This window comes from Gymnoscopelus braueri (genome assembly GCF_963280865.1).
Source record: "Gymnoscopelus braueri genome assembly, chromosome: 9".
NCBI classification, from domain to species: Eukaryota; Metazoa; Chordata; class Actinopteri; order Myctophiformes; family Myctophidae; genus Gymnoscopelus; species Gymnoscopelus braueri.
Genome location: NC_137610.1, coordinates 35,865,017 through 35,877,916, shown reverse-complemented (window position 1 = coordinate 35,877,916; position 12,900 = coordinate 35,865,017). Strand labels below are relative to the sequence as shown.

The 12,900-nt window shown below is 41.3% G+C and overlaps 1 protein-coding gene across 2 annotated transcripts in view; it reads right to left on the bottom strand.

Moving 5' to 3' along the window:
• Window positions 1–12,900, bottom strand: part of mical2b (microtubule associated monooxygenase, calponin and LIM domain containing 2b) — a 62,437-nt gene that overhangs the window by 17,532 nt on the left and 32,005 nt on the right. For both annotated transcript variants that reach the window (XM_080437616.1, XM_080437617.1), the window contains exons 9-16: window positions 12,763–12,878; window positions 11,779–11,905; window positions 11,248–11,332; window positions 9,638–9,785; window positions 7,467–7,666; window positions 6,324–6,403; window positions 5,921–5,995; window positions 5,495–5,629 (exon numbers count right to left, since the gene is read on the bottom strand). In XM_080437616.1, the coding sequence (XP_080293742.1) occupies window positions 5,495–5,629; window positions 5,921–5,995; window positions 6,324–6,403; window positions 7,467–7,666; window positions 9,638–9,785; window positions 11,248–11,332; window positions 11,779–11,905; window positions 12,763–12,878 (966 nt within the window). The remainder of the gene's footprint in view (window positions 1–5,494; window positions 5,630–5,920; window positions 5,996–6,323; window positions 6,404–7,466; window positions 7,667–9,637; window positions 9,786–11,247; window positions 11,333–11,778; window positions 11,906–12,762; window positions 12,879–12,900) is intronic.

Here is a 12,900-nt window from a genome sequence, read left to right as displayed (position 1 = left end):
AAGTCAGGCTGTGTGGATGACGAGCGGTTGCAACCAGAAAAGCAACAGAAGAAGATTTAAAAATGTCCCAGGTTATTGTATGCACTTCACTACCATTACAATTTATACTTAAAGGACCAAACCAGTGTTTGATTTGAGGAATCCATTGTATTCCATTCAAAGGCTATGGTGTGAAAATCTTGCAAATACGTTTAAGTTACTTGAAATAGGTAATTCAACTAAGTGAACTGTATGGCGCCTTTGTCCACAGTCACACATTGTTGCATTTTAAGGCATTTCAAAGCATAGATTGATTTCGATTTACCAACCAAATTCAAAAACAGCCTTCTGGTGGCGCTATAACAGGACGATGTGAAAAGGGTGGCATTTCTTCCTGGGCCTAGTGGGAATGTGCGTGTTGACAAGTATTGACGGGTCCCTCAACTATTTTGCATCAGCAGTTCAGCTAATGACTGTGCAATTGTGTTCTCTTACGATGCTGTATGCTCCAGTATATCAGAGTAATAGGAGTAGGTGGTTTATTCCAATGTGAAAAGCATTATAAGTCAAGAAAAAAAAGCTGTGAAAATGCCTATTCCCCAAAGAAAACTGCCAATCTGTTCAAACAGTTGGTCTCCTGGTGTTAACGTGATGGCAACAAGTATTTATTGTGTATATAGAAAATTCTGAGCGTTGTTGATTTTGCAGTGTTCAAACTTTGGACTCCTTCCTGGCCAGATAACCTGTAAAGTCTAATAATCTGAATGTCATACTTACAATTTCTGGGTTGTGAAAGTTATATAAGGGATATGTTTTTTCTTCATTTCACTTTAAAACCTATTCAAAAGAATGCCGCATTTTATAATAATGTTTTCTCACAGAGGGGATGTAGGTCAGTTAGACCTCAACATCCACATGCAGCTTACCGGTGTGGTCTGTCTCTCATAAAGGATGGCCAGTTTTTGAGCTCTAGCATCTATGCGAGATGACACCTTCCCAACTGTACGCTAATGTTAACACCAGGGAAAGAGGCACAGATGAGAGGAAGGAGGGAAAAAACAGATGAAGAAATGGAAAATCAGTTAGGAAAGAAGACAGCAATTATGACTTAAAAAACTGTTCAGCCTAATGCTTAATTTATGCGCTCTCGTACAATGGTGTCACACGCTGAAAATAGCAGATCTAAAAGCTCAACACATTGCATCCACAACAGGTTGTAAATGAGCTATTTTCGGCATGCAACACTGTCATGCGACTTATGGCATTGACTAGTACCTCTTTACAGTAATTTGAAGCTCCAGTCGGACAACTGTCAGAGCGCTTAATAGACTTTAGAGTAATTCTTGTCATTTCACTGCTCCCATTGCACTGAAAAGAGAGGAGAGAATTGACTTTGTGCGCAACGCTCCATTCAACTATGACATACGGCTACTACTTATTTGTGGTCAACTTATTCTGGGATATCTACAGTATCACATACAGTACATACTTGATTGAATCATAATTATATTGGATTATACTTTCCGCTAGCCGACTGTCCAAACCAACATGCAAGAGTAACAAATTCATGAGCGGATCTTCACAACATTTTGAGGTGGCAAGTTTTACCTTCTGGTGGCCGTTTTCACTTTTAAGTGCATCATCATCATTAATTAGTTTTTGAGTCTTTTCAAGGACTTTCTCCTGTTTCTTCTTAAGATTGACCTGAACCTCATCCCGAGTACAGTCATCTACCTTCTTTTGCAGGTTCTTGTATGTTGGGGAGGCAGACAGGAGGGGGGCTAATATCTGACACTGTTCCTTTTTCGGCTGAGGAGCAGGAACAGAAGAAACGTTTCTGTGTCCATTTTCAGAGTCAGAGGAGGAAGAAGGAATTTGCTTGCTCTCCTCAGAAAAAGACAAAGGGAGCTGAGAGGAGGTTTTGTTGTTGCGCAGGGGAGAAGGAAGGAGAAGAGTGGAGACTTTATGGGCCTTCTCACAGTGAGAGTCAGAGGAGAGAGTAGGAGAGGATTTCTGGTCCATGTCTTTGTGCTCAGGAGAGTCAGGGTTGAAGGCAGAGAAACAGGAGTGGGTTGAGGGTTCTGGGACAGGGTGGATCACAGGACTAACCCTGGAGCTATTAGATATAGATGGAGAGGGAGAGGTGGATGAGGGGAGAGGGGGAGAGATGGATAGTTCTGCCTAGATAGGAAGAGAAATAGAAGGGCACAGTTAGACCTGGAAGACTGGGTGAAATAAAGTAAAGGAATGAAATAGGAGAGAAATAGAACATCCAAATGAAATGAGGCTGTGGGATTACGTGTGTTAGTTTGGGGTAAACGCAGACTATAGTGCTTAAATGATTGGTCAACATCAATGGGGTCCAACTTGATTTAAAAAGGAGACATATGTTGGCCTCTATTTCACAGAGCCAATGGTGCAACAAGAAAATAAGAATTATAGAATGATTCATGTCATTTTATACTACGATACCTTACTTCAGTACATCATGCAAATGGCTGGTTTTGTGAGATTGTACAAAACAAGCAAAATCATAAATGCAACCGCAGGATCTTTCAAACAACCCATCACATTTTAGACTACATTACATAAGCTGCCTGGTTTTGGAATAGAGCTGTCGCGCATAAACAAAATCATTAGCACCAGCTGTTTCACATTGTTGTGCTACCAACCAAGTTGGAACAATGGAGAAACCTCAAACAACATTCCATCCACTGCCAAGTGACTGGTAATTAATCACTAATGGTACATAAATGGATTAACACTAGGCTTATAGTCTCTGCACATGCCCCCGCACTTTACACCCGAAAGCCAAAGCCATGGAAAGGAAGCAGGTAAGATTTACCACCTGTGGTGTAGAGAGACAAGGAAGAGGAGAGAGTCGGGCAGGGACAGAGGGATTCTCAGAGTCAGGGAACATAGAGCAGAGGAGTACAGCTCTGTCTTTTATACTCCTCCTACTGAATTCTTTAGCCGACAAACTCTGGGATTTACCCTGGAGGGAGAGAAAGGAATGAAAGGAAGGAAAGTCAGAATGAAAAGGATTGGAAAATGGACAGTTTACTTCACAGAAATAGAATCTCTCAAAACAAAATCATTAGAGAAAATGTATGAATGAAAGCATTCTCCCCTCGTCTGAGAACTACAGTTCATAATGAAAAAGATAAATGTTGAGAAATGTAGCACCGTGGCATCTAGTCAGGAACATTCCTCGTTCGTTACCCATTTTGTCCAAAAGGTTACATGAATTGAAAACCTAGAATGGTAGCAGCACCATGTGACAAATGTCACATTTGATGCAGTTGTGCATCCGGTTTCCATGGTTATCAAGCCTCTCATGCAACAGATGAACTGACTGCCTCCAATTGACATACAAATACAAAGTGTATTCATGGATGATGATGCTTTGGAGCTTTTGTTTTGATTTGTAATTGTATTTGAAAGCAGCTTAAAATATTAAAATTAAATAGTGCCAGTAGCCAATAGTCAGTGGCTTCACTGCATGGCCTTACTATATTATGATTATATTATGATATTATGTAGCCAAAAAACCAAATGGAGTTTCCTTGAAACTTCACTAAATCATGGACATATCCTATATTTATTTGTACTGTTAGATTAATGGGACACTCCCAAGCGGTCGTAAAAATGCTTCCTACCTAGGAAGAATCTTTGCAAATGAGTATCAGTCACTGTGTAGAACATAGAATAATATAATGATTTTGAACCGTATGGCACCCAATTTAAAACAATAGTTTCTGTGTTGACTAGTTCTCAGTGTCTATGAAAGCAGCTTGTCTAAAGCAGAAATGGCACAGAAGGCTTGATAGTGTATTAAATCGTCTTAAAGCAAGCTTGAAATCAGTTTCTCAAGAGGAATGTTTCTGCAGTCATACATAGCTAGTATGTTCTCACAATCTTATTCCTTAGCATGAGCCATCCCCAGTGATCCCCAGTACCGTAGATCTATCAGACTGTAGATGTACAGTATCAGCCCAATAGCTCCTTAGAAACTTGGTGTAATATATGCCTTTTTGGTGACAAAGAGTTTAGGAGCTTTGTTGTGAATGAAAATGTACGGGCATAACAAAAAGAGGACTATACTTTTAAAAAAGCGGGATCGAACCCGAGACAAAGTGGGTACAAATGCCAGACAGAAGAGTAGATGGATGAACAGACAGACAGACAGAGAGGGCACCAGTTCACCTGGCTGATAGTTTCTTCCCCTTTCTCAGAGAGATGTTCATATCCTGATCCCGTCAGAGAGGAAGCAGACAAATTGTTGGTGGAGCGGTTACGAGAGGTGCATTTTGGGTGGTATTGTTCAGCAGCATTAGGGCTCGGAGAGCGGGAAGGGTTTAAAAGGCTTTTAGAGTAGCAAGACGAAGGGCAACTGCTGTAATCACTCTCTGAAGGACGGACCTCAGGGGAATACCCAGGGCTGATTGACCGTGCCACAGCACTGGGATCTTCCAACAGGCGAAGATAGATAGAAGGCTGAAAATACAGAAACAGGAAATGAGAGGAAAGGAGGACAGAAGACATGAGAAGGATACAGTGGAACGTGGAGAAAAGCTTAATCTAACAAGAGGTCAAGGGCTTAGTAGAAATAGAGAACCCAAATGTAATAGTGAAATAATCTTTATAAATAATGCATAATAACCTGCCAAACTGGGATCATACCAAACTCAACTGGGATCATACCAAACTCAACTGGGATCATACCAAACTCAACTGGGATCATACCTGCCACTTGGGGCGCAAGGAAGTTGTAGGAGGGGGAGAGGGAAGGTCCTTGGGCTTAGCAAATCGAGGGTTTTCTATCTCATCCTCCTCGGGGGTGGGAGAGGAAGGAGGGGTGGAAACAGGACTCAGTGGAGGGGAAAGGGATGGATCTGATGGGTCCTCATCAGACTGGTGAAAGGAGGAAAGGAAATAAGAGGAGCGGAAGGGACAGGACAGGCCAAAATAGGAGAGATTGATAATCGGAAGAACAACAAAAAGATAATAGGAAAGGATAGATAAGAATCAACACTGAAAGTGCAAATGATTATAGAAAGGAAATGTGTAACTAGAAAATGTAAATAATACATCACAAGACAGAGAAACAGTAAGAAGGAATATGTGAAGCTACAGAACACAGGAATATGTGAAGCTACAGAACACTAAAGGGGCATACCCCTTAAAGGTGTGTTTTTTGTGTTTGAAAATCTCAAAAGTGTTCGCAGCCCATCCATCTGACCACTTACCGCAGCAGCCGAAAGGCTGGACGCATGTTTATTTTAATGATCAATCAATCGATTGTGTTACAGCTTGGATCATTTGAACCAATGTAGTATACTTTAAGTTCCTATTTATCGGTATCACAATGAAAAATCTTTATTTCCAAGGTTTTAAAGAATGTTTTGCCAATTATTTGAGGCCCACTTGCAATATCCTCACAGCCACATGTTGAGAATCGCTGATCTATATCACTCTCCCCTTTCTGATGGTGTACCAGATGTCTGTGCCTCACCTTGCTGCGCAGCCCTGCTGCTGTCGAGGAGTTCTCTTCGAATTTGGCCAGCAGCTGGGTTGCCATGGAGCGCACTTTGTTCTCCCGCAGGTCTCCATCTTCACCCACAGGGGGCGCACTCTGACATGACAATTGCTGTGAAACACACACAGAGTGGTAGGTATACATGATAATGGATAATATACATAGTTAAAAAAACGAATCAAATGTGGCAGTATGGCTATAGTATAGAATGTAATATGTAGAATCATAGTTTTGTTGTTGCCTGAGAGGCTGTATTGCACTTATTTTTTATCACATTGCATTTTTTTTATTTTTATTGTTGCCTAATTTTAACAAAATAAAGATTTCATTCATTCATTCATTATGCAGTATTTATATTGTAATGATATTGAAACCGTTTACATCATGCACTGTGTATCTAACCTCTGTGAGGTAATGGTTTGCTTTCCGTCGCCTCTTGTTAGAATCATTGTCTTCTAGTTGCTTGTCATCCTGTGCCTACAATGCCACAGCAAAAATGTTAACACATCTATTCATTTCACACTACAATATAAACTCCTGCCTGTCAATAATTATATTATCATCCATGTAGTTTAACAATCAGCGTCAACAGAATGTTAATGATTAGATAACATGGATATAACAAAATAGGTCTTGATCTCTCTGTTAGCTTAACCTAATCTAATCATAACATTTTACTGTGAGTGAATAGTGTTGAATACTATTGATGAATAGAAAGGCTGTGGTCAGAAAAGGAAATATTAATAGGAATAAAGGGAAGAGGCTATAAAAAAAAACGAAAAGCCAGGATTGACTATTACTGTACCTTTGGTATCCTCTTTCTGGCCTGGTTGTGGTTCAATTTAGACGAATACTCCTCACTGTTCTCATCCGCCTCCCTTGAACCTAGAACCCAGTGAAGATAGTGATCAGATTTAATGTAATCCAATGTATCATTCCGACTGATACTGTACAATCTGATATGAACACTTCAGACTAAAAGTGCCGTGGCGTCTACCTGGACTCAATCCTAATTGAACCATGGTTAGTAATTATCATTACTATAGTTGAGGTGCAACAAAAATGGGCAGGAAGTAGGAAGTTACAAAACTCCATACACTTACAGTAAATGCTGAAAACCTCTTACACTTATGTAATCACTCCCCTTTCTGCCAGGAGAGGAATTCCCAGTAAATAGAGTAAATTATTTCCCTAGCCATTCAAAGCTAAAAAATGTAATGGAGTGACAGACATGTGGGTGACACAGAAGTCCACGGTACGTTAACATTAAATTACTGTGGCTTTAACGTGGCTGAAAGCAGGGCTTACAGTGTTGGGACTGGATATGGGTTCTACAGACATAGCCCACATTCCACTCATGTCATTGACCACTGAGTGGGGTTGCATAATATGTAACTATCCCACAGAATGGGCAAAATAGTTCCTGCACCGCAGTCATTTAAAATACGAATGGTCTTACACTCTAGGTATATACAAAGTTTATTGGCTGACCAATCATTCCTTCAACCTTTTCATGAATAGCGGTCATTCTTGGTCTTGTGTGACATAACTATCTATGGATGCGGAGAGCCAGAGGATATTTTGTGGAAATTTCAAATAAAACATGATGAATTATGTCAAAACATAATTTGTGGAATCATGACCAAAACTTAATTAGAACATAGACATCACTGCGTCAGTAAACCTGACTCCTCTCTAAAGCCCACAGCTGCCAATGATTTATGAAGCAAGTCCATTTTAAAGTGCTGCTCTGCCAGTAAGCAGCACCTGCTTCTGTTGCTTCCTGAATCGGTCAAGATGATATACGGCAGGGCACCTCCCGTAGTTTTTTAAATTAAGTAATCTCATGTAAGAGCTACTGTGTTCAGCTTCTGATTGATTCAAAATAGAGCTGCCCATGTGTCTATTTTTAGATCGGGAATGTCAGAGAAGCAGCAGGGGGTCTAACCAGTGTTGTGAACCGGTGAGTTCCTGAAGGCCTCGTAGAACCTGGAGAGGTAGAGGACCATGAGCAGTTTGTCAGGGTCCCCTTCCACAGCCATCTCTTTTCCCGTGGTCACCCGCTGGATGCCAAACTCGCGCTCTGCCACGTCAAATGCCAGCTGGTTGTTCCCTGCCACATCTTCCTCGTTCAGGGAGTCGTAGTCACTGAGAGGGAAAGAGAGAAAGAGGGATGTGGAAGGAAGGGAGGGGAGAGCAGGAGAAGGCACATAAGGTACAGTTTTTACAGAGTTCTATCAACAGCTCAGTTGAAGCATTGTGGAATGGAGAAAGTAAATGGACGTACAAGACAAGAGGTTACATCATCTGGTAACTCCCTGTGCTCTCTTTCACATTAAGAGTCATGAACAAAAGCTATGAGACGCTTTGGTGGTTCAGCCAGTCGGAAAGCTGACCCATAATATGACGTCATGTCAATGGTTTGATGCCCTGCTTACAGGACCTGTGTAGCATTGCCTCCTCCCTGCCCTAACCTTCCATTCTCTCCACTGTCCTATACAAAAACATCACTAAAATAGATGAATGAAAGCTAAAGGGGTAAAAAAAAAAAAAAAGCGTAATCACGCCCTACCTATTCACACCCCATGCATGTCATACTGTATATCAAGCCACTAGTATATATAAATCCATTAATCTTTTCACCCATGGCAACCATGTAAACATCCTATCCACTCTAATGAGGGTATTTATTAATCATACCAAGTTTTGAATCACGTCTATGTGCGTGTAGGTGCCTGTAATAGTTACTGTGGTTTGAATGTTTCTCCAGTTAGAGCCAACCACACAGAGAAGAATGCACAAACAACACATACTCCCATCGGCAACAGAAAAACAGTACAATGAGCAATCACTGCTGTGCTGATACAACAGTGTGAGAAAAATCTGTGGTACTGCTCTTGGGTGTTCTATTTTAAAGTGGCATGAAAACTTGTGACACAGCTCTAAGATGCATGCCCTAAGATGAAGATAAGCTAGCCCTGTGACATTTTGGAAAAGATTGCACGATATATACATATAGGGGTGTGTGTGTGTGCGTCCAGAAATTCTGTCATTTTATAGTCAAGGTAATTCCCCCACAGTGCGAGTTTGTTAAAGCACTTATAAAGGAACATGTCAAAATTATCTTCATATAATAACTCATTAATGCTCATAAGGTGGCACCATTTGTGTCTAGTTGCTCTGCATCTCAGAGGTGGGCTGTGGACAGTCCAGCAACCTGCCCACCGACCTGGGCCGCTGCCGTAGCGGTCCAGGCCTTTGCTGCGTGTCACTCCCCATCTCTCTCCCCATTTCCTGTCAGCCTACTGTCCTATCAATAAAGCCCCCCCCAAAAAAAAACAAGGGAGAAAAAAGAAATCTGCCCACCAATGACATCATCGGTGGTGATTATTTTTTTTTTTTTAATAATATGAAAGTGAAAGTGGTTAAGTCTGTCTGTTGATTTTATAAATATGTAACCAATGAAAGTATTAACAAAAGCCTGTGACTAAATCATAACTACATTGGATCACTGGTTCTCTTTTTTAATTTCCTGAAAAGTAATGGTTTTGGACATACAAAGTTTCTGACCGACAGCAATGATAGTCATGCAACATTACATAAGCTTAACTCTTTCAGTGCCAATGAAATAACAAAAATATTGCGAACTTTGCCAACTTTTTTCTTTCTTTTTTCAAAGAAAAAAAAAGTGCTTAGGAAGCGAGATACAGCCTTTTTATAGGTTAAACAACGAGTGGATGGAGCTGCAAATCTTCAGATAATGATATCTTGGGTTCTGAACATATAAAAAAAAATTATTATTATTATTATTATTTTTAACTCTGGATTTCTCGTTCTGGCACTGAGGGTATAACCCTAAAACTCGGGATAACTCGGGGCCTGGCACTGAGAGAGTTAATAGTAAGCTTAATAGTACAGGTACTGCTGGATTTAATTGACCCACTAGCAGTAACTGTCAACATGCAGATGATTTTCCTCACAGCAATAATGCTTGTGGCATCATGGCCAACCTACAGTATTAGCCCAACCATTGCAAAGGTGCTGCATTATTGGCCACCACAAGCGCACACACACACACACACACACACACACAGACGCAGGTTATACATTGTCTCTTACATCAGTTCAGGTCTCTGGCGGTGTATGATAGCACAGAAGGCCAGACCATTCTTCCAGGAGGATGTGAGGTTGTAGATTTGTACTCCTCTGTAACCTTGTGTCTGTTTCTGACACCAGATCAACAACCGGCCTGGACGCACCTCGGACTCTGCAAAAAGGCACATGAAGAAAAAGTGAATGACTTTTATATCGACGAGATATGATAGTATTTACCTGTATATGTTTGATCACCATTGCCAACTGTGAATGTGGCGTCTTATAAGCCTGTGCAGGCTGGGCAACAAAGAGTGCATGATACGAAACTAATACAATTCTATTAATCAAAACAATATCAATCGTGTATTTAAGAGAAACATTGGGTTACTTTTGCAAACTCCCTATTTAACCACATGAACCTTAGCATCACTGTTATGGGCCTGTTATAATAGGCGGACATTCGGCTAAAATATGGAAACTTTCATCAAAAACAGCAAATCTACAAGCTCGCAACGCGACATATTAAGAGCTTGTAGATCGGCGATTTTCTGCAAAGAGATTTGGTATAGAGGGAGGTGGGCTATCCCTGTGGAGAAACAAAAGAAAAGAGAAGTAGAGCCCTGGGGGGCTCCTGTTAAAGGAGTGGGGGTGCTGCATATAAGTAAAGTAAAACAAAAAAGAAGAAAATACTGAATAATGACAATCGGGAAAATAATGTTTCTCAGGTCTGAAAGTGAGCAAATGTAATGTGACCAGAGGCACAAATAGCCTACAGTATCTTTGTTGTATGAGCCCAAAGGAAACGGGTCGTAAGCTATTCTGGGACCTTAACCATCGTAAAAAAAAACGACACTGATATAGATAAACAGTCCTCTAACACAATACAGTACAGATCACACAGCAGGCCAGCACACGTCTTTGTCAAGCATCATCTTTGACCTTATTGTGGTGTAATGTGATCCGTGTGCATTGTCTGGACTGAGGTGTGTCAGCCTGTGGCTGCGATAGGGTTTATGTTTCAGTCGGGGCTGGTGAGCTATTCGCTCATTCATTATGAGGGATGACACTGGACCACATAGTAGTTTACATAGGTAGGCAAAATAAAAGCACCAATTATTTATTAACAGTGTACGTAGGTGTGATACGCTACTTTGGCTTTACTGTTTATTTTAATGCAGCGCTCAACATATTATTCCTATAACTCATAAAAGCATTTAAGAACTAGTTCATCCTATAGGTGATTCATAGGCTGATAAGATTACTATTACGGCATCACAGGAAGCTGTAAGTGTAGAATACCTTCACGGACAACGGGCTGACAGAACTTACTACTGTCACTACCTACTGTATGTGCCTGAATCTGTATTTTATGATTAGAGCGTTAACACTACTAGAAATAAGCCTAGAGTGAGAGTGAGTGTGTGTGTAGTGCCTCATATTTGTTTTTGTGACTGGACCAAACATGAAACATCATCAGGATTTGAGCCCATGATACAGTCATGACTGAATGGCTTCTGCTAATCCTCTTATGGCACAGTTCTCTACCGTCTGAGTCTATCAGTCTGTCTAATTCACATATGAGCCATCAGGCTGTTAGTCACCCACTATCTTTATATTTAGGCTTAGAATCTCACCTTTTCTGGACAGGTTGACTGAACTATGGGTGGGGCCTCCATTTTGACATGGGTTCTGGTGACCATCTATAAAGAGATGACGCACCTGAGAGAAAGGAAGAGAGGAAGAAGAAGTGGCAGTGTGAGAGAGATGAGAAGAGTGAGTGTGTGTGATAGGCAGCAGATTTGAACCGGAAACATATGAAGGAACACTTATGGTCAAATCTGCTGCCGAGCCAATCAAACAAAGCTATGGGAAACTGAACCGGAAACAGTATGCCATCTTCTGGAAACCAGGGACAGCAGTTATTCCCCGATCAGGTAGTAGTGGCTAGTGCAGCGACCAAGATCACCCTTACCTGTTGGATTCCCATCCACAAACACTGGCAATTGTGTTTGTTAAGAGTCCCCAGCCAAGTCGGGGGCACTATGGAGGATTCAAACCTCTAATGTCCACGATGGTGGGCAGGAACTTTACTCCATGGACTCCCCAACACAGAACATTCTTCAGTATTTGTTTAACTCAGTGGAATGAAGATCCAAAAGACTGACCTGGTGTGGGCGTACACAGCTAGAGTTGAGGTTGGGGTAACGAGTAGCAGGATCAATGGTGTACTGCTCAAAGTTCTTACTGATGTTCTCTGGGGTGGTCTGAGGCAACAGGCGGTAGAGACTCTCCCTTGGGAAGGAGAAAATATTCCAAAATGATAATAAGCCCTTTTTACTTCCCAGCATTCCTGGGAATGCTCGTCCAATGCTCGTCCAATCCTTAATCATTACTGTCAGCGCTCGAGTCCTCTGCACACCCTGTCCTTTTTCCATTTCCTCCATCCCTAATTACCCCTTCCCTATTCCATTCCTCCTTCCTTAAATCCATTCCTCATACCTTTCTCCAGCAGGCTCTCTGCCCACTGGCCAAGATCTCATGACTGTCTCTCTCACTGTCACGTCGGTTTCACTTTACACCACCAACAGTTAATATGAAAAAAAAAAGGAGCCGACAACCGTAAACATTATTTGTCCTTGGGATCTGCTGTCAGGACAAGTGGTATGGTTTGGCCCTAGCTCTCGGTGTTGATATTTGCAAATGAGCAAAGTTACTTCTATGTAATTTGAACTTCATTTGGGACAGAGAATGAGACAATATAACCTGGATCTGCTTTTTTTCTCTCTTTCAAATCATAATTCAATTTGCTACTTTAAAATCCCTAGTGCACTGTATTAACCAGTATCACTTAAGCCCTGTATACTTTATCATACGACAAATAGCAAAAATTGTTGCTCAAACCGCATTGTGAGCTTGGGTTATGTGGTTAAGTTTTCCCAGAGCGGCCAATTGTGATCGAATATTCTTGACTACCCAATATAAATACTCACATTACAAATACACTAAAACAAATATGCTTTAATATGAAGAAGACCCAGAAATGTGCTGTTAAAGACAAACATCCCTAACTCCTCTTCTCCTCAAACTATAGCCTTCTCCAGTCCTACATTCATTAGTTCTCCTCTCTTCCTACACAAGCACACACTAACCTCTCAGCCAGTACCTCCAGGGGGGTCCTGCCCTGTGCCCAGCCCCTCACCATCCAAGCTATGTCGAAGGCTGCCAAGAAACCCCGGGCACAACCATTCCCCATAGGCCAGAAAGGCTGCAAGTACAGAACACAATAT